The sequence below is a fragment of the Desmodus rotundus genome, chromosome 6 (genome assembly GCF_022682495.2).
Source record: "Desmodus rotundus isolate HL8 chromosome 6, HLdesRot8A.1, whole genome shotgun sequence".
NCBI classification, from domain to species: Eukaryota; Metazoa; Chordata; class Mammalia; order Chiroptera; family Phyllostomidae; genus Desmodus; species Desmodus rotundus.
The window spans coordinates 111,712,136-111,734,559 of record NC_071392.1 but is presented as its reverse complement, the minus strand read 5'-3'; the positions used below and the strand labels follow the sequence as shown (position 1 = coordinate 111,734,559).

Below are 22,424 nucleotides of genomic sequence, written 5' to 3'. Positions count from 1 at the left end.
TTTGGGTTCCATCCCCAGTCATGGCATATCCAGGAATCAACCAGTGAATGCATAAATAAGTGAAAGAGAAGGTTGATTTCTCTTTCTCTCTCTCTCTCTCCCTCCCTCTCCATCTCCCGCTCCCCCCCACTCTCCCTCCTCTCTCTCTAAAATCAATGAATAAAAATTAAAAAAGAATTCAGGAGAGATAGCTCTCCAAAGACTGGAGGCTTTCAGGAAGGTTTCCTGGAAGAGGTGAGATGGGAGATGAGCCTTGAAGTATTGGACCATTTGACAAAAGGAGGGGGCAAAATTGGTTGTGTGCTGGAGCTGGCTCATAGTGGCCTTCAATAGCTGATTAAGTTTTCAGGAATTCTGTGTGTCAGTAGTCACTTTAATTATTAAAGATTATATAAACCTATAACTAAGTACATTATATACTATATTGAAAACAAGAGTAATAAATGCTGAAAACTCACCATTCTCTAATGATGTCACTGCATTTTACTATTATGGATGGTTTTGAGGTTATGAGGTTATGAGGTTATGTCTATTGCATCTGTATGGTGGAAATACTATACAGTTGTGTACATTTCTTTTCAACTCCACATTCAGTGACTTCACTCACATTGGTGGCTTAAAATCAGCCACCATGGGAGTTTACACAAGGGGAATGGGCAGATACTCTAAGTCAGGTCTTGATTTATGGTTTTGCTGATTGTCTTAAGAAAGCTATAGAGAGAATGTTTATAATGCAGGTTATATTTAATAGTGGATAGGATCTGCAGCCATTACACTATGAAGAGAAGAAAATTGAGAAAATATTCTATTATTTAAAAGGTATTATCTGATTTATCATAGAAATTAGTCATATCATTAGTGAACAGTGAAGTTCTGATATACATGATGATAAAGCTAAAAGAGGTTTCAATGTAATGAATGTAGTTTATGTGAGAGTGAGAAATAGTTTACCAGTAAGTTAGAAATCAGATTTAATAATATTAAATTTATTGTGAAAACAGTGGATTGGAATACAAATTCATTTGTCAAATCATGGTTGAACTGTGACTATAAATTGGCCATGGACATAAGAGTTCAGCCGAAGTCAACAGAAACATTCTGTGAGAATCAATTGGCTATGTGGAATTTCCAATAAAAGTATGGTATGTTTTGTTATTTATAGTTGAATATACACACTCTTTATAACAGTAAAATTTATAGATTTGTGTACATTTTCCTAGAGAGTCAATTGTTAAACCTAACAGTACCACTGGGGATGTGGCTTGTGTTATTATTCTGGGTTCAGTCCTAAAGAACAGAGTCAACTATAGCTAACCTAAGCAGAAAGGGATTTATTGGCCAACAGGCTTATTCAATGGCTAACAGATTTATTGGGGGTTAGGGGAGGCCTGAAGAAACAGACCTGGACTGAAAATGACTCCCAGACAACTCCAGATCAGAGTCCAGACCGGGACTGCCGCTCAGGTGCTGCTGCTCCTGCCACGTTCAGGAAGCCACTTCTATGGCCACCACCTCCACTGACAAAATGGATGTCTGGCAGTTCCAAAACCAAGCCTACCCAAGTGCATCCAACTGATAGAACCCAAATCACATCCAGAGCCTTAGCTGCGAGGGAGCTTAGGAAATGTTAGTGTTTGGCTTCTAGCCTCTACACACAAAAGGGGATTGGATGCACAGGATCTGACCCAGTCGAGGGTGGAAATGCGGATGAGGTCCTTGCCAGCTGAGGGGAATAGTGGGAAGCGAGCTTGCAGTAGGATGTGCCTGGAGTTTATACAAGTTTGGAGAATCCTGATGGTCACGTGAGAAGAGATGGGAGAGAGCCAAGAAGACGACATGGAGTCCTGAAGGTCCACCTGAATAATTTGCAATTCCTTCTCTTCCCTGATATCTGCTTTGTCATTCTTAAAAGTTGTTTTTCCTAAAATGTTTTCTAAAATGATTGAGGGGGAGGGTTTATGAGCTCAAGACTTCCTTTAATCAGCAGGATGATTACATCCCGGCCAGCAGAAAGTGGGGGATTGTTCTTAATTTCTTTGCCCCCATTTCTTCATCTGTAAAATGGGACCAATTTACTGTGTAAAGTCTGCAAGGAGGAGAATTTAGCATATACTCACTCAATTGACATTTATCCTCTAATCCACTAGTTCTCAGAGTGTTGTGGCTGGACTAGCAGCATCAGAATCACCTGGGAACTCCTTAAAATGGCAAATTCTCGGGCCCACCCAAGAGCTATTAAATCAAAAACTCTGGGGGGGGGGGCTCAGTAACGTGTTTTCTCAGCCTTTCAGGTGATTCTGATGCACACTAAAGTTGGAGAACCTGTGATTTAAGGGAGGAGTTTTCAACTTTCAGTAAACATAAAGAGTACCTAGGGTGCTTCTTAAAAAGGCAGATTCCTGCCCCACCAAAGAGATCCTGATTCATTAGCTCTGGAAAACTGCATGTTGAATAAGTGTCACAGGTGATTCTAATGCAGGGGTGCTTGAACTTCACTCTGAAAAAAATAATAGAGATGTCACAAACTCATCCTGGCCAGCAGATAAGTTTGGTTTGTCCCTTCCAGTGTTTTATTAAAAGCTGAATTAGCCCTGGCCAGTGTGGCTCAGTTGGTTGGAGTGTCCTCCTGTAACCAAAAGGTTGCAGGTTTGATTCCCAATCAGGCACATACCTGGGTTGCGGGTTCAGTCCCAGGTCTGGGCACCTATGGTCCAGGTGCATACAGGAGGCAACCAATCGATACTTTTCTCTTGCATTGTTGTTCCTCTCTCTCCCTTCATCTCTCTCTAAAAGCAATGAAAAAAAATGTCCTTGGGTGAGGATTTTTTAAAAAGCTGATTTAATCATCAAGGTGACGATTGTACAGAAAAATTCTGATTTCTGCCTTTTTTTTTTTTTGCATATTTAGAAGATCAGGAAACACCAAGTGTAGCCCCTTCTAGCTGGAGTTGAAGAGCATCTGTCCCCTGTAAAGGAACTGTTCTTTTTTTCTTTCTTTTTTTAAAAAAATTTTTATTTCCTGTCTAGCCAGCTCCTTGAGTGTTCATCTGCTAAGGAGACTGGATGTCTTGACTCCTGTAGTTTACTCATATTACCACTAGAGGGCAAAATCAGCGGCTTGTGGCTGGAAGTCCTTGAGACCCAAGAAAAGTAGAACCTGATTTCCTGCTGGCATCACAAACATAATTAATGCCCATAATCAACTCATTTTGAAAAGTTTATCACTTGGGGACACATGGTGAAATTGTTTTCTCCACAGATACAGATGTGGTTAAATACCCATGAGAGGCTTTCTAAGAAGAAACTGTTGGAGTGTTTTTTTCTAGCACCTGCAGTTCCTGGTTGATAAATGTTTACTGAATGAATGTTGAATAAAGCTCAGGCACAATGCCTGGCATATAATAAGGGCTTATTAAATGTTTTTATCTCTTCTTCTCCTCTTCAGTGGTAATCTCTCTTGAACCTTAACCCTTCGTAATGTGTCCCTTAGAGTTTCTACCAAAAAACGGTAAGATTTTACAAAGACATGAATTTTAAAATGACATTTTTCTTGGCCTATCAGATTAGGGAAGATTAAAAGGGTTGTGTAAACCCAGTTGTCATTGTAATATAAAGATGTATTACAAGGGGCTCTGCTGTGCACTGTCAGAGAGAGTCAAAACTGATCTAACATTTCTGGAGAGCAGTTTGGCAATGTGTATCGAAAACATGCAAAGCCCTGACTGGTGTGGCTCAGTGGGCTGAGCATCATCCTGCAAACCAAAAGGCTACTGGTTCAATTCCCAGTCAGGTTACATGCCTGGGTTGTGGCCCATGTCCCCGGTTGGGGCATGCAATAGGCAACTGATGATGTTTCTCTCACACATCAATGTTTCTCTCACTTTCTTTCTCCCTCCCTTCTCCTCACTCTAAAAATAAATAAATAAAATCTTTAAAAATGAAACATGCATACCTTTAGGAATTAATCCCAAGGAGATAATCAAACATGGGTATTCTATTAAGTAAACTAGATTCTTCTGCAATTATAACAATCCTCAAATCTCAGTGGATTAACTAACAAAGATTTATTCCTTCAACCTACTACTTGATCATAGCAGGCCAGCTGGTATTGCTCCTTATGGTCACTCAGGGACCATGCTCCCATGATCAATAGAGCGGGGGAAGGGAATGCTGAGAATCAAGCACTGGCTTTTAAAGTTTCCACTGAGAGTATCCCACATCACTGTGCTAACAGAAATTGGCCAAAGCAAGTAAGAAGGCCATACCTAATTCAAAGAGTGGAATAGTACAATCCTGCCATGTGCCTGAGAGGAGAACTCAAGTGTCTGTCAACTGCCTTAGTGACCACTCTATGCATTAAGACGTATAGACAAGATTGTTAATTAAAGTTGCTGACCACTGTAAGCCACAGAAACCCACTTGCAGTGGCTTAATGAACAGTAATTTTTCTCATGGAGTAAAGTTTAATTTAAGCAGTCCAGGATTAGAAGAGCTGTTCTAGGAAGTCTTCCAGAACCCAGGCCTCTTCTGGCTTCTTTCTTCATCATCCACAGCTTATGGCTTTCATCCTAATAGTTACAGTGTGACTACTCCACCTGTAGCCATCACATCTGAGTTTCAAGCAGAGGGAAGGAGGAAGGACTACCATAGCTTTCCTATGGTATACATCAGAACTGAGTTACTGCCACGCCCACTGCTGGAGAGTTTGCAAAGGTGGCAAATTTTTTTTCTTGGAATCTTGCTGTCCTGAACAAAAGCAGAGTTATATACAATACTGACCGATTTGAAACAAGCTAAATACTACTCTTCAAAAATATTTTCTTGAGGTGTAACATATACAATAAAGAACTCTAAATTTTATGGGTTGGTGAATTTTTATATATGTGCTTGCCCGTGTAAGCATCACCCAAATCAAGATAGAGTGCATTCTCAGCACCTCAGAAGGCTCCCTTGTGCCCTTTCCCAGACACATTCCCCTAACCACTCTTCTGACTTATGTCACCACAGAGTACTTTTACATGTTCTTGAACTTCATATAAATGGAATCATGTGATATGTGCTCTTGTGTCTGACTTCTTTTGCTCATCTGAATATTTGTTATTTTCAATTTTTTTCCAAATACTGACATACATAGAGTAATATGCAATCATTAGAAGCAATAATGTAGAACCATATTGCTTGGCATGAAAAGATGTCCTTGATATGTTGAGTTTTTAAAAAGGTTACAAAAGTCTGTTTATGTAAATAGGATCATTTATGAAAAAATTGTATACGCTTATAGAGAAAAGTTTAAAATAATATGCACCAAAATGTTATTTGTTGTTTCTGGGTGTTAAGATTAAGATAGTTTTAACTCTGTTTGGTTTAAATATTTTTAAACTTTTAATTTAGGATAATTTTAGATTTATAGAACCTTACCTGGATTCATCGATTGTTAACATTTGTGGCATTTGCTTTAATATATACATGTTTTTCTCTGCTTGAATCATTTGAGAGTTAAGTGTCATTCATCATACTTATTTACCCCATACACTTACGTGAGTACTTCTTTAAAATCTGAACTTAACCATAGAATAATTATCAAAATCTGGGAATTTAACATTTGTATATAATCTATAGCTCTTGCCAGTGTGACTCAGTTGGTTGCAGCATCATCCCATACACCAAAAGGTTGGGGGTTTGATTCCCAATCAGGGCGTATACCTAGGTTGCAGGTTCGATCCTTGGTCAAGGTGCATATAGGAGACAACCAGTCAATGTTTCTCTCTCCCTCTCTTTCTCTTCCTCCCTCTCTCTCTCTCTCAAATCAATAAACATATTTTTTAAAACTTAAAAAATGTATAATCTATAGTCCATAATCAGTTTCCCCAAGTGTCCCAATAACATCCTCAATTATTATTTTCCAGTGCCAACATTATATTTGGTTCTTGTGCCTCTTTAGCTATTTGAATTTCTATAAGTATATAACATTTTAATGTTTTTTTAAAAAAGGACCTGGAACTACTTGTATCGAGCTAGTAAAACACAGTTGAATGAGTCATAATACAGAGAGCTTATTTTCAAAGAGTGGCCTTCTTGGAGTCCTCGAGATTAAACCTTTGGTTTGTGTCCCTTGATGTGTCCAGGGCAGCTGTGAAGTCCTGCGGCTACTAGACCTTAGTGCCTCACCTTCCTACTACAAGTGGATCTGGCAGCATCTGGAGCTGATAGATGACAGAGCTGTGAAGACCAACCTCAAAGGTAAACCGCTGTGGGGTACCTGGTCCCATCCTGTTCCCAGTCCCCAGCCTGTAGAGTCTCAGAAATCTAGAGCTAAGAAGGCCTGGCAGGATGTCTGGTTGGACCCCTTCTACAAACTGTGGAAACCTGGTCCACACAACCTGCCCAGGTTAGGCTCCAGCCCACCTCTGCCACTCCTTTGCAGCCTTTCCTCTTCACTTTAGGTTCCCCTAGGTAGATGGCAGGGGCAAAAGAGAGCTTGGAGCTAGACAGAGCCTGGTTTGCATCCCACTGATTAACTGGGTGACTTTAGTGAGTACTTAAGCGTCTGGGCCAGGTTTACAGCATAGGCCCAGGAGCCAAACTGTGTCTGAATCCAAGGTCTGTCTCTCACCAGCTGTGTGTAATTCTAAACAAGTCACTCTCTGTCCCTGTGTATCCATGCCCTCAGTCTGTAAAATGTCAATTGTGGTCCCTACTTCATAGACTAGTTATGAAATTAAGCAGATGACTATATAAAGCTCTCAGAACACTACCTGGATACATAGAATATGTAGTTATTCATCTATGAGTCTGTCCCAATTTTCCTTGTTAGTTCAGTTTGTTCATTAGATTCCACATGAGTGAAATCATATGGTACTTGTCTTTCTCTGACTGGCTTATTTCACTTAGCATAGATGGAGAAAGCAGGATGACTGCTAAGGGGGGCTAGTCAGGGGGTAGAGGGATTGAGCAAAAAGGAAAAGGGACTCATGGACATGGACAACACTGTGGTGATTATGGGGCGGGGAGGCATAAGGGGACTAAATGGTAATGGAAAAAATACAATAAAGATTAAATAAAAAATAAAGAATACAGTAGATGTTCAGTGTCATTACACAGGTTACTAAGGAAGGCTGGGTGAGATCATGTACGTGCAGGACCTGGTAGGTGCTCAATAAATATCAGTTCTTTTTTTAAAAAATATTTTATTGATTTTGCTATTATAGTTGTACAATTTTTTTCTCTCCTTTATTCTTCTCCACCCTGTACCCCTCCTCCCACCATCATTCCCCCACCTTAGTTCATGTCCATGGGTCATACATATAAGTTCTTTGGCTTCTCAATGGAGAAGCCATACTATTTTTAACCACCTCTTGCCTATTTTGTACCTACCAATTGTGCTTCTTATTTCCTGTACCTTTTCTCCCTCTCTCCCCTCCCCACTGTTAACCCTCCATGTGATCTTTATATCTGTGAATCTGTTCCTGTTCTAGTTGTTTGCTTAGTTTGTTTTTGTTTTTTTTTAGGTTAGGTAGTTGATAGTTGTGAGTTTGTTGTCATTTTACTATTCATAGTTTTCATCTTCTTTTTTTTAGATAAGTCCTTTTAACATTTCATATACTAAGGGTTTGGTGAGGATGAACTCCTTTAACTTGACCTTATCTGGGAAACATGTTATCTCCTTTCCATTCTAAATGATAGCTTTGCTGGATAGAGTAATCTTGGATGTAGTTCCTTGCCTTTCGTGACTTTGAATACTTCTTTCCAGTCTTTTCTTGCCTATAAGGTTTCTTTTGAGAAATTGGCTTGACAGTCTTGTGGGAACTCCTTTGTAGGTAACTGTCTCCTTTTTTCTTTTAAGATTTTCTCCTTATCTTTAATCTTGGGTAATGTAATTATGATGTGCCTTGGTGTGTTCCTCTTTGGGTCCAGCTTCTTTGGGACTCTCTGAGCTTCCTGGACTTCCTGGAAGTCTATTTCCTTTGCCAGATTAGGGAAGTTCTCCTTCATTATTTATTCAAATAAGTTTTCAATTTCTTGCTCTTCCTCTTCTCATTCTGGCACCCCTATGATTCAGATGTTGGAATGTTTAAAGTTGTCCCAGAGGTTCCTAAGCCTCTCTTCATTTTTTTTGAATTCTTGCAGTTTCCTTCCCTTCACTGTTCATTCCCTGTACATTTTCCTTTATTTCACTTTGCATAGCCTTCACTTTTTCCTCTATTTTGCGACCATACTCAACCATTTCTGTGAGCATCATGATTACCAGTGTTTTGAACTCTGCTTCTGATAGGTTGGCTATCTCTTCATTGCTTAGTTGTGTTTTTTCTGGAGCTTTGATCTGTTCTTTCATTTGGGCCATATTTTTTTTTTGTCTTGGCACACCTGTTACACAGTAAGAGGTGGAGCCTTAGTTATTCACCAGGGTGGGGCAACCACTTCACTGCATTGTGATGCTGTATGTGGGGGAGGGGTCCGAGAGGGAACAATACCACTTGCTCAACTCTCTGCAGGCTTTCAGTCACTTCCCCATTACCATAAGCAAACTGGGCCCTTCTGGTGCTGATTCCTAGGCAGGTGAGTTTGTGTATGTTATAGGACCCTGTGGGTCTCTCCAATGAACTCTCCTTCGAGACTGGGAGTTTCTCCTGCTGCCTCAACCCTCAGAGGTTTTGAGGCTTTATTTGTACAGCCTGTCTCTCTCCCCAGGTGTTCCTCCTGGTTTATCTGCTTGCAAATGTGGGACCACCCAGTCTGCCAGCCACCACCTTGCCACAAGTGCTCTCCACCCTGGCTGCCCATCTCCGCCCCTCCTACCTGTCTGGATGAATTAACTTCAGACTGGTTAAAGTGAAGAATTAACTTTTTTAACTCCTTGGTTGTCAGAGTTCCATACAGTTCAATTTTCTGGCAATTTTGGTTATTTTTTGTTTTTAAATTTGTTGTCCTACTTTTGGTTGTGTGAAGAGGCAAAATGTATCTATCTATGCCTCTGTCTTGGCCAGAAGTCAAATATCAGTTGTCTTACAACATTCTTTTTCTTCTCTTTCCCACTGACAGTCCACCAGAGAAAAAGCTGTATCCCATAAATTTTTCTCCCAGTTTTTAAAAATTTATTTTTTTTAAGATTTTACTTATTTATTTTTAGAGAGAGGGGAAGGGAAGGAGAAAGAGAGGGAAAGAAATACCAATGTGCAGCTGCCTCTCTCACGCCCCCACACTGGGGACCTAACTGGCAACCCAGGCATGTGCCCTGAGTGGTAATCAAACCAGCAACCCTTTGGTTTACAGGCCAGCACTTAATCCATTGAGCCACACCAGCCAGGACCCATTTTTTTTTTATTGTGGCAAAATGCATATAACAAAATGTAGTATCTTAACCATTTTTAATCATATAGTTCAGTGGTATTAAATATATTCATATTGTGTAACCATCACCACCATCCATTTTCATAACTATCTTGTAAAACTAAAACCCTGTGTACCCATTAAACAGTAACTCCCATTTCCTCCTCTCTGTAGTCTCTGGCAACTATCATTCTACCTTCTGTCTCTATGATTTTGGCTATTCTAAGTACCTCATGTAAGTGGAGTAATACAATATTCATCTTTTTGTGACTGGCATATTTTACTTTGTTTAATGTCCTCAAGTTTCATTTATGTTGTAGCATATGTCAGAATTTCCTTCCTTTTTAAGGCTGAATAATATTCCATTGTATGAATAAATTACATTTTGTTTATTCATTCATCTGTCAATGGACACTTGAGCTGCTTCCACATTTTAGCTTTAGTGAATAATGCTGCTGTGAACATGGGTTTACAACTATCTTTTCGAGACCCTTTTTTCTTCTGAATATATACCCAGAAGTGGAATTGTTGGATCATATAGTAATTCTATTTTTATTCTGAGGACTTGCCATACTGTTTTCACAGAAGCTATACCATTTTACCTTAACACTAACAGTGCACAAGGGTTCCAGGTTTTCCACATCCTCACCAACACTTATTTTTTTTTTTTATGGTATCCATCCTAAAGGGTATGAGGTGGTATCTCATTGTAGTTTTGATTTGTATTTTCCTCATAATTAGTGATGTATAAAACATCTTTTCACATGCTTTTTGGCCATATTTATATATTCTTTGGAGAAAAGTCTATTCCAATTCTCTGCCCATTGTAAAATCTGGTTGTTTGTTTATTTTTTTAAGTTTTAGGGCTCTCTATATATTCTGGGCATTAATTGCTTAGCCGATATAAGATTTGCAAATATTTTATCCCATTTTCTAGTTTGATTTTTTACTGTTTTGATTTTGTCCTTTGATGCACAAAATTTTAAATTTTTCATGAAGTTCATTTTGCTTATTTTTTTGTTGTTGCTTGTACATTGGGTTTATATCCAAGAAATCATGACCAAATCCAATGTCAAGAAGATTTTGCCATATGTTTTCTTCTAAGAACTATATAGTTTTAGATCATACATTTAGGTTTTTGATCCACTTTGAGTTAATTTTTGTGTATGTTGTTAGGTAAGGGTCTAATTTCATTATTTTGCATGTGGATATGCTGTTATCCCAGCACCATTTGTTGAAAAGATTATCCTTTCCCCATTGAATGGTCTTGGCACCCTTGTCAAAAATCTTTTGACCATATAAGTGAGAATTTATTTCTAGGCTGTCCATTCTGTTCCATTGATCTGCATGTCTGTCTTTATTCTAGTACCACACTGCTTTGATTCTTGTAGTTTTGTAGTAAATTTGAAATCAGGAAAGGTGAGTTTTCCAGATTTATTTATCTTTTTCAAGATTATTTTGGCTATTTGGGGGTCCCTTGAGATTCCTTATGAATTTTAGGATGGGTTTTTCTACTTCTCAAAAAAAGTCATTGGGATTTTTCATTAAATCTGTAGATTGTTTTGGGTAGTATTGACATCTTAACAATATTGGCTTCCAATCCATGAACTGGGATGTGTTTCCATTTATTATGTCTTCTTTAATTTCTTTCAGCAGTGTTTTGTAATTTTTATTGTACAAGTCTTTCAAGTCCTTCATTAAGTTAGTTCCTAAGAATTTTATTCTTTGATGCTATTGTAAATGGCATCGTTTTTGGAATTTCCTTTTCAGATTGTTCATTGTTAGTGTATAGAAATGCAACTGATTTTTGCATTAACTTTGTATCCTGCTATTTTGCTGAATTTATTTATTATCTCTAACAGTTTTATCATGGAATTTTCAGGGTTTCTAAACAAAGTTTACGTTGTGTTTTTGTAGATTTCAGTTCAAAATACTTTTAAATTTCCCTTTTGATTTCTTGAAAGAAAAGAGCTATAATGGACGTGTTGAATGTTTATAATGGTGTTATTTAGTTTCCCAATATTTGGGGATTATCCAGCTATCTTTCTGTCACTGATTTCTAAGGGAACAAACCTTGTATGATTTGAATTCTCTTAAATATATTGAAACTTGTTTTATGGATCAGAATATAGTCTTTCTTGGCAAATGTTCCATTTGCAGTTGGAAATGGGTGCAGTGTTCTGTGAATGTCAATTAGGTCAAGTTGATTGATAGTGTTCAAAATATCTATACCCTTGCTTATATCTGTCTACCTTATTTATCAATTATTAATGTAGAGAGTTGTTAAAATCTCTAATGTTTTCCTCCTTGCATTTCTACCAGTTTTGCTTCATGTATTTTGAAGCTGTCTTATTAGGTGCTTAGACTTTAGTATTGAACTCTTCCTCATTATGAAATGAACTTCTATCCCTGTCCTGGTATATTTTTTGCTTTAAAACCCACTTTTTCTGACAGTAATTTAGCCACACCTTTTGATTAGTATTATTTTGGTATATCTTTTTCCAGCCTTTTACATTTCACCTATTTGTGTCTTTATATTTTAAGTGGGTTTCTGAAAGACAGCATATAGTTGGGTCTTCGTTTTTAAATCAGATCTTGACAATCTGAATTTTTATTGACATGTCTGAATTTACATTTAAGGTTATTATTGATTATGGTTGTGTTTAAATCTACCATCTTGCTATTTGTTTTCTATTTGTCCTATCTGTTCTTTATTCCCCTTGTCCTTTTGTTTTTTCTTCCTTCTTTTGGATTAATTACTTTGTATAATTCCATTTTACTTTGTTGGCTCATTAGCTACAACCCTTTATTGTATTATTTTAGTGGTTGCTTTCTGATTTATTGTATATACCTTTAAGTTATCATGATCTATCTTCAAGAGATATTACACCACTTCACATATAGAATCAGAGCCTTACAATGATAATCTTCCACTTTCCAAATTTGGTGTTGTTGTATATTCTACTTTCACAGATGTTAAAAATCTTACAATACATGTTTATCACTTTTGTTTTGAACAATCAATTATCTTTTAAATAGACTTCAATAATAAGAACAAAAGTCTTTTATATTTACCTGTGTAGTTACCATTTCTGATGCTCTTCATTCCTTTGTATAGATCCAATTTTCCATAGTACCATTTCCCTCTGCCTGAAGTATTTAACATTTCTTATAGCTCAGGTCAGCTGGTGATGAAATTTTCAGCTTTTCTGAAATGATTTTGAAATGAAAATTATTTTGTTTTCATTTCTGAACGAAGTTTTTGCTGGGTATAGAATTCTAGGTTAACAGGCAGTTGGTCCCAGCCCCCTGGGATGGTGCTGGGCGGCTAAGACAGCTGCTCTGACCTCTCTGCCCAGCCAGAGACACTCACATTCAACATGTCTCCTGAAACTGCTCTTCCTGTTGTTGATAAAAAACATTCTAAGTTAACAGATTTTTTTGTTCAGTAATTTAAAGATGTTGCATTAAAGCCTGTCTTCTGGCTTATTTTCAAAAAGAAGTCTGCCAACATTTTTACTTTCATGTAACCTCTTTGCAGAACTTTGTTTATTCTTTGTGCATAATGTGCCCTTTGTTCTGTTGGTTTAAACACATTTTTTATCAGTAGTTTTAAGACATTTGATTATGTTGCACCTTATCATAATTTTCATCATGTTTCTGTGCGTGGGGCTCATTTAGTTTCTTGGATTTGGGGGTTCACGTTATTTCATCAGATTTGGAATTTTTTGGCCATTTTTCCTGTTTTTCCCACTCCTTCACTTTGGGGACTCCAACTACATGTATATTGAGTTGCTTGAAGTTGTTTCACTGATGCTCTGTCAATGTTTCTCTCTCTCTTTTTTTTTGTCTTTTTTCTCTCTGTCATTTTGTATAGTTTTTATTACTCTGTGTTCAAGTTTACTAATCTCTGCATTGTCCAAGCTACTATTAATGCAATCCAGTGTACTTTTCATTTCAGACCTTGTTGTTTTCATATTTAGAAGCTTGATTTGGGTATTTAAAAAAAATAACTGCCGTGTCTTTGCTTCATATACACAAAATGTCCTCTTTGTGTATACGATAATAGCTGTTAATAAGTGATAATGTTTTAATGTCCTTTTATATTAATTCTGTCATTTTGGGGACAGTTTCAATTCATTGTTTTTTTCTCCTTGTATAGTTCATACTTCTCTACTTCTTTGCATGGTTCATAATTTTTCATAGGATGGTAGAAACTGTGAATTTTGGGTGCTACATATTTTTTATTCCTATAAATATTCATGAGCTTTGTTCTAGGATATAGTTAAGTTTCTTGGGAATATTTTTATCTTTTGGAGATAATATTTTTATCTTTTAAGCTTTGTTAGGTGGGATCAGAGCAATGTTCAGTCTAGAGCTAATTTTGCCCCATTCATAATGAAAAACCATTTTGAATATTTCATGGTACCCCATGACTCATGAGGTTTTCTATTCTAGCTATTGGGAATAGGAACTACTTCTGGTCCTGTGTGAGCTCTGATGATTTATTCTCTAATTATTTTGGATGATTCTTTCCCAGTCTTGGGTACTAGTGTAACAAATTATTGCAAAGCCTACTGAATTAAAACAACAAACACTTATTATCTCTCAGTTTCTGTGGGTCAGAAATTTGAGCATGGCTTAGCTGAGTGCCTTTAGCTCAAGTTGTCTCATGAGGTTGCAGCTGTCCGCCAGGGTTGTGGTCTCCTCTGACCCCTCAACTGGGAGGGAGTCATTTCCAAGCTCACTTACATGGCTATTAGCCCCTCCCTCATGAATGTCTCTGTGAAGTTGTTTCATGACATGGAGGCTTCCTTCCCTAGAAGTAAGAAGGAGCAACACAGAGTGTGCCTGAGGCAGAAGCTACAATCTTTTATTTTTTAAAATATATTTTATTGATTATGCTGTTACAGTTGTCCCATTTCCCCCACTTCACTCCACTCCATCCTGCACACCCCCTCTCTCCCACATTCCCCCCCTATAGTTCATGTCCATGGGTCATACATATAAGTTCTTTGGCTTCTACATTTCCTATACTATTCTTACCCTCCCCCTGTCTATTTTCTACCTATCATTTACGCTACTTATTCTCTGTACCTTTCCCCCTCTCTCCCCTTCCACCCCGCTGTTGATAACCCTTCGTGTGATCTCCATTTCTGTGGTTCTGTTCCTGTTCTAGTTGTTTGTTTAGCTTGCTTTTGTTTTTGTTTTAGGTGTGGTTGTTAATAACTGTGAGTTTGCTGTCATTTTACTGTTCATATTTTTTATGTTCTTTTTCTTAGATAAATCCCATTACCATTTTGTATAATAAGGGCTTGGTGATGATGAACTCTTTTAACTTGACCTTATCTGAGAAGCACTTTATCTGCCCTTCCATTCTAAATGATAGCTTTGCTGGATAGAGCAATCTTGGATTGCTCTAGGTTGCTCTAGGTCCTTGCCTTTCATGACTTGGAATACTTCTTTCCAGCCCCTTCTTGCCTGTAAGGTTTCTTTTGAGAAATCAGCTGACAGTCTTATGGGCACTCCTTTGTAGGTAACTGTGTCCTTTTCTCTTGCTGATTCTAAGATTTTCTCCATCTCTTTAATCTTGGATAATGTGATTATGATGTGCCTTGGTGTGTTCCTCCTTGGGTCCAGCTTCTTTGGGACTCTCTGAGCTTCCTGGACTTCCTGGAAGTCTATTTCCTTTGCAGCTTAGGGAAGTTCTCCTTCATTATTTGTTCAAATAAGTTTTCAATTTTTTGCTCTTCCTCTTCTCCTTCTGGTACCTCTATAATTCGGATGTTGGAATGTTTAAAGATGTCCTGGAGGTTCCTAAGCCTCTCCTCATTTTTTTGAATTCTTGTTTCTTCATTCTTTTCTGGTTGGATGTTTCTTTCTTCCTTCTGGTCCACACCGTTGATTTGAGTTCCAGTTTTCTTCCCATCACAATTGGTTCCCTGTACATCTTCCTTTGTTTCTCTTAGCATAGCCTTCATTTTTTCATCTAATTTATGACCAAATTCAACCAATTCTGTGAGCTTCCTTATTACCAGTGTTTTGAACTGTGCATCTGATAGGTTGGCTATCTCTTGGTTGCTTAGTTGTATTTTTTCTGGAGCTTTGATCTGTTCTTTCATTTGGGCCATTTTTTTTTTTGCCTTGGCACACCTGTTATGTAAAGGGGAGGAGCCTTAGGTATTCACCAGGGCAGGGTAACACTGGTTGCTGCACTGTGATGCTTTATGTGGGGGAGGGGTCCAATAGGGAGCAATGGTGCCTGCTCCACACTCTGCTGGTTTTCAGTCACTCCCTCTGATACCCACAAATCAAATTGGGCCCTTCTGGTGCTGCTTCCTGAGTGGGTGGGTTTGTGTACGTTCTAGGCCCCTGTGGGTCTCTCCAACGAACTCTCCTGTGAGGCTGGGAGTTTCTCCCACTGCTGCCTCAACCCCCACGGGTGTTTTCAATCAGTGGTTTGAGGCTTTATTTCCCAGGGCTGGAACCCTGGGATGTGGGCTCTGTCACCTGGTCCACCAGTGCTGCCTTGCTGGCCAGCTGCAGCTTTGCCCACCTGACTCCACAATCCCCCACCTCGCTGAGTCCACCAGCCACCACCTTGCCTCGAGTCCTCTCCACCCGCTGCCTGGCTGCGCCCCTCCTACCTGTCTGGATGAAAGTTTCTTCTTTAAGTCCTTGGTTGTTGGACTTCCATACAGTTCGATTTTCTGTCAGTTCTGGATTTTTGTTTTTAAATTTGTTCTTGTCCTTCTTTTGGTTGTGCAAGGAGGCGCAGTGTGTCTACCTACGCCTCCATCTTGGCCTGAAGTCCTAGATCTATGATTCTTAACAGCTGAGTTTCATTCTATTGTGCATACACACCATAATTAATAAACTAATTACCTTTTACAAACATACTGGGTTATTTCCAATTTTTCACTTTTACCTTACTGTGGTAAATTTCCTGGCGTGTTTATCTTTGCATATTTGTGCAAAAAAATATTGAATAAATTCTTAGAAGACTGAATCGAGTCATTGATCCAGTGTGTACTGGCTATGTACATTTAAAATGTTCATAGATATTGCCAAAATGCCTTCTAAAGAACTTATACTCAGGCCTTTTTATGTGTGTTCTGTTAAACCAGGACATTCTCCTTGTGCAGTGTGGACTTATTTCTGTTAATATTCACTTTAATAGTTGATTCTGACAGTTTGGAGATCTGTTTTTAAAATCATCATTATTGAGCCCTGGCCAGATAGCTCAGTTGCTTAGAGCAGAGTCCTGATACACCAAAGTTGTGGGTTTGATCCCCAGTCAGGGCACATGCAAGAGTCAACCAATGAATGCAGAAATAAATGGAACAACAAATTTATGTTTCTCTCTCTCTCTCCTCTTTTCTCTCTGTAAAAAAAAAAAAAAATTTAAAAGTATTATTATTGAGATTTAATTTTCATACAATAAAGGCACACATTTAAAATGTGTAGTTCAGTGAATTTTGAGAAACTTATATCTGTTACAACCACCAGAGTCTAGATATAAGATTCATCAGCCCAAAAAGTTTCCTTGTGCCGCTTCCCAGACAATCCCTACTCTTCATCTGTGGTCCTAGTTAACCAACAATCTGATCTCTGTCTGTATAGTTTACATTTGTCTTTCCTAGGGTTTTATGTAAATAGAATCATGCCATATGTACTGTTTTATGTCTGGCTCCTTTCACTCAGCACAGTGTTTTTGAGTACTTGGTTTACTCCTTTTTATTTCTAAGTAGTATTCTCTTGGAGAACTTGTTAATAACTCTCATAACTATAATGTGCTGGGCACTGTGCTAGGTACATAGAACTTGCTTTTATCTGTCATTCTTACAATTATCCTGTAAGGGTTCAAAGAGATTATGTGACTTGTTCAAGGTTCTATGACTGGTTATCCATTTGTCTTTTATTACTGTCCCCACCCCCAATCCCAATTTAAAAGCCCACGTAAATGTGATCTGCTAAAAGACATGAGCTTTGAATTAGATAGACCTGAGTTCAGATCCAGCCTTTAGCCTTTTCCTGAGTGACTTAACCTCTCTACTGCTCATTTTATCTCTTAAATGAGGCCAGTGACAATTTTCTGGATGCAATGGATATAAAGCCTCTAGCTCAGGGCCTAACACAGAGGGACAATACATGGATACCACAGTGTTGGGGGTTTTTTCCTTCTATTTTTCTTAATCTCCCCATGCACCAGACTAGCCAGGCAGGGCACTATGATATACTGCCACCACCACAACCCTCGTATATGCAAAGACCTGCTAATGTGTTTTCTTGTGCTTTCCCTAACAGAATCTTCTCCTGTGCAGAGATTTAAAGAATTTCAGATCAAGTCATATCCTGTACAGGATTTTAGTTCTCTGAAACTTGTGCATCTCCAGAAAGCCTGGGAGCAACAAGGGACCAGCTTCAGTAGGAAGATTAATACCCAAGAAAGCAGTCTTCCAAAGATCTTGGGCCCAAAGATCAAGTAAGCTTAGCTCTCGGCAGATAGAAGGGTCCAGATTCTGGTTGAAAAGGATGATATAACTTACAGGGCAGGAATGTCAGGGATGCTGGGGTGGGGGTGGAGGTAGCAGGTACAGCTTGACCCCAAAGGTTGGGGCATGTGGGGAAGGCAGCTTGAGAGGTGCTAGGTTTGATATCCAGGAGCTGTATTCTCTGCCTCTAACTCTCAGGGCCACTCTAGGTGGCCAGCTACTTCCTTTGACAGGGAACCCATTTGAGGAAGGAGGGGCAGGACTGATCTTACAGCTCTGACACTCTGCCTGTGTGTTGGTGGACCTGGAGCCTCTTCAGAAAATTCTAACCACCCAAGGGTGGCAGTAGATCAGAGCATGGGCTTTGGAGTCATTTCAACCCAGGTTCATATCCTGGCTTGGCCACTTAGTTTAACTCTGTCTCCCTGGGCAAGGAACTTGACCTCTGTAAATCTTAGTTTCCTTGTCTGTAGATAATAGTGTCTAAGTCTCGGGGTTGTTGCAAGCCAGCAGTTAAATAAAATAATGATAACTATATCTAAATTTATGGAGTCTTCTTCCTGGTACTGGATTATCTAATTTAATCCTCCTCACCAAAAACTCTATGAGGTAAGTGTAAGTACTGCTGTTATCACTCCCGTTTTTCAGGTGAGAAAACCAAGGTACAAAGAGAGACTAAATTACTCGTTTGAGATCACATGTGTAGGAAGTGGCAGAGCCAGGATTCAGGCCCAGGTAGCTTGTTAACACTCAGTCTTGTTGTCTAGTACAATTCTCACAATGGGGAAAGGTGGATGCACTTTTGCCTCATCCCAGAGAGGCTGAGGAGCAGGAAAGGCCTCAGTGGGCACCAGCCTAGAGGCAGCTCAATGCTGGGCCCAGAGAAACATAACAGTCCCCCCTCCTGCATTAAATATGGAATAAAAATATTGCAGTGATACTGACAATGGAATCAGCATCACCATCTTCTAACCACCGTAGTACCACTTTCCTGAGTCTTTTGCCTGTTACCATTCCAGCCTGCTTGCCTTCATGATGAGCATCCCATGGCTTCTGAGTTTTTTCTGTGAAGGTTATTCTTTCTAAGGGATCCCGTGCTTGAAATCCTATCCTAGTCTTCTGAAGGTAGAAGTGGAACAGGCCCCATTTCTCTGCTGTAAATCAATAAGGGGAAAGGGACAGGTTGGACCCAGAAGTGAAAAATAAAGGACATGCTGGGCACTCATGTGTACACATCCTGAGGGCGAGGGTGAGAATAGGAGTCAGCCTTATGTGTTGGGTGAGTTCAGCTGTATTTTCAGCTGACAAGTAATATTTTTCCGCCTCTAATTCAAATAACATAGCCTGTCTCTTCCTTCTACCTAGCCTGAGACCAAAGAAAGTACAACAAGGTTGCCTGGAAAGATTAACCCCAGCATGAACAAAGTACAGAGTCTCCAAGTCACCCATGGAAGTCTGTCTTTGTAAACAAACAAATAAAAACCATCTCTGCTCTGCCTTCCTCTCAAGAGAGCCCCAGCTTTAGCTGTGTCCCTAAAGGCACAGATCTTACTCTTTGTCAGACAGTTTGTTCCATTTTCAGATGGCTCTCAGAAATTCCTCCCTCACATTGAGCGTGTCAGCCAGCCTGGACTTCTCGCCCAGCAGGCCTGGTTCAGCTGCATGAGTTCGTTAGCCCCTTCTTTTACGTGACAGCCTTCAGGGGTTTAAAGGAGTCCTACCTTCTTCTCCTCCAGGTCTTCCCCCTATTAAACTTCACCAGTTCCTGAAGCAGTCAGTCCAGGGCTTGCTTTTGGGGTTTCTCACTTCTGAGAGAGGGGAAGAAGTAGTCCATGTGCAGTAGAGTTGAGCTGGTTATCCATGGTCTCATGAACTGCTAGTGTTACAAATGAGTTCTTTTTAACAAGTTGTCTAATTTCAGATCCAGGCAACCTCATCTGATTGAGTGTCCCATGCTCAATACCAAGCATGGTGATCTCCCAAAGGAAGCGTCAGTGGTGGCCTACATCAAGATCCACACAGTGGAGGAAGGAGAAGTCATTGTAAGTGTACAGAGAGCCCAGGTTATGATACAGTGTGTAACATGATGGGATGGGAGTGTTAAATAATGACTGTAAGGTTTAAAAACACCCTGCTCTATATGTGGTGATCTTAAGGAGCATTATTGATATTTTTAGATAATTTAAGAATTACCATATTATGCTTATGTTTTTAAAAGAGTTCTTATATTTAGGAGATATGTGTCAAAATATTTACAGATAAAATATGATGTCTGGAACTTGCTTTAAAATAATTTAGAAATAAGGCAAGGGTGTCCCCACCTACTACTCCTAATCAACATGATACTGGAAGTCCTAGCTAGCACATTGAGACAAGAAGAGGAAATAAAATATATATATATACTGGGAAGGAAGAAATAAAGCCATATTTGTTTGCAGATGACATGATTGTCTATGTAGACAATTTAAAGAATAAAAACAAAAACCTCCTGAAGCTAATAAATGATTATTGCAAAGTTGTAGGGATAAGGCAATGAACAATTGGAATTTGAAATTAAAAACACAGTACCATTTGCAATAGCACTAAAAAGTTAAATACTTAGATGTAAATGTAACAAAATATGTTCAAGATCCATATGAAGAAAACCATTAAGTATAATAAAAGAATTCAGAGAAGACTTAAATAAATGGAAAATATTCTATGTTTGTGGATTGTATGATTCCAATTCTGTGACATTCTGGAAAAGGCAAAATTGTAGAGATAATAAGATGATCAGCGGTCGCCCGAGATTTGGAGTTCAGGGGAAGGGATGAATAGGTAATGCACATGGGATTTTTAGGATAGTAAAATTATTCTGTTTGTTACTGTAGTGGTGGATTCAAAACTTTAAGAATTTGTGAAAACCCATTGAACTATATATAGCACAAAGAGTGAACCTTAATGTATGCACTTTGTAAAGACAAAAGATGTTATCTAGGAGGTAAAGGGATCCCAGGAAGGTATAGACTATGACAGAAAAATCTAACAATATTACAAATGAATGAAACCACTTCAGTGAAGGGGATGAGAGAAAAAAGTGCTGAGGACCTAAGTATTTGGAGATGCCTGGAGTCTGTAAGGCTGATAGCAAAAGGAACTGCACATGAGCATTGTACTCTAGTTGATAAAGTTGTTTCCCATCAGTGTATGGATTAACAATTGATACTTCTGTACATGTATACTGAAATGGATCAATTAAATAAATGAATGGCAGGTGGTAGGAGCCAGGTATCTCACCACTGGAATGGAAATTTACAGATAAGCAAGGGCAAGAGGTTAGAATGATCCATGTGGTAATGGATTAGAGTTGAAGACATCAGTATGTACTCATGTTTACCTTAATATTGATACAGATAATTACATATAGAAATATTTATCAACATATGTTTAAACATATATCTTTTGCCCTGTCAGCTGACAGGACCTAGAAGAAATGACATCCCTATAGCAATGATCACACTTAGCACCCAGATCTTGGTGTCTAATACCATTCTTCAACAAGAAGAAAAAGGCTCTTGGGAAATGATTGATTTTAGGACTAGGGCAGGAAATATTCAGGATGAAACTGGAGTATTTTGTAGTGCCAGAAGTACTCAAAGTATAAAATAAACATCCATGAAGATATACCAATGCAATGCATAAATAATGAATAAATTAATAAAAAGAAGAGACAAACCTCTATGCAGAAGAATTCCAAATACTTTCTGTAGATACTCTGCCCTGAAGGAGAGGATGCCTGTAACTCCCTGCTCCTCAAGTGTGGGCTACACATAGTGATTTCCTTCCAAAGAGTACTGTATGGAAAGGGAAAAAGTCACTTTGCAGAGGTAAAACCTGAGAAACATTACTACAGCCAGCTGATCCAGGCCAACATCTACAGGAATAAGTCAGGTAGATAGTGTGTCCCCTTGATATGACATGATAAAAGTGGAGTATGTGACGAGAATGGCACTCCATCTCTACAGTCCTCTTCTTGAGCCCTGTGTGTAGTCGTCTTAGCCTGGAAAGCTGCTCCCTTATGTGTGCTCTTTCCAGTGTTCCTCAGTTACAGTGTCACCAGAGTCCTCATCACGCCCTTCTCACCCATGTGGTGGCAGGCTCTTTACTGCTTCTGCCCTGCTGGACTGTGTGTCTTTGTACTGTCTGGCAGCTCTAGGCACTACCTCAGCCCACGGTGAATGCTGATCGAATATTATCGAGCTCTTAGGAATCTTCTTCTTTTATTCAGTAAAATTCTGCCTCCTGCAACTTTAACTAGCTCCCCGCACCTCGCCCCACCATAGTCCATTCCCCAAGAACAAAACAGAAGAAATCAGCTTCCTTGCCATGTGATGGCCCCTAAGTATTTAGAGAATGCTGTTTTGTTTTTCATTCAGCACGTATGGAGCCAGGCACAGTGCCAATGTGCTGTTACTTATTTTCTTATTCAGGCAAAACATCCTCCATTCCTTCAGTTAGTCTTCATGTGATGTAGTTTCCAGCCTTCTTTCTGTCTACTTCACTGCAGTTCGTCAGGGTTTCTGAGTGAGGTGCTCTGGACTGAACACAGGCTGCCTGAGGCCT

The 22,424-nt window shown here is 39.0% G+C and overlaps 1 protein-coding gene across 2 annotated transcripts in view; it reads left to right on the top strand.

Annotated features, from left to right (window-relative positions):
- Window positions 1-22,424, top strand: part of CNBD2 (cyclic nucleotide binding domain containing 2) — a 74,643-nt gene that overhangs the window by 32,773 nt on the left and 19,446 nt on the right. For both annotated transcript variants that reach the window (XM_053927292.2, XM_053927291.2), the window contains exons 9-11: window positions 6,126-6,240; window positions 17,635-17,812; window positions 19,744-19,864. In XM_053927292.2, coding sequence (XP_053783267.1) covers window positions 6,126-6,240; window positions 17,635-17,812; window positions 19,744-19,864 — 414 coding nt within the window. The remainder of the gene's footprint in view (window positions 1-6,125; window positions 6,241-17,634; window positions 17,813-19,743; window positions 19,865-22,424) is intronic.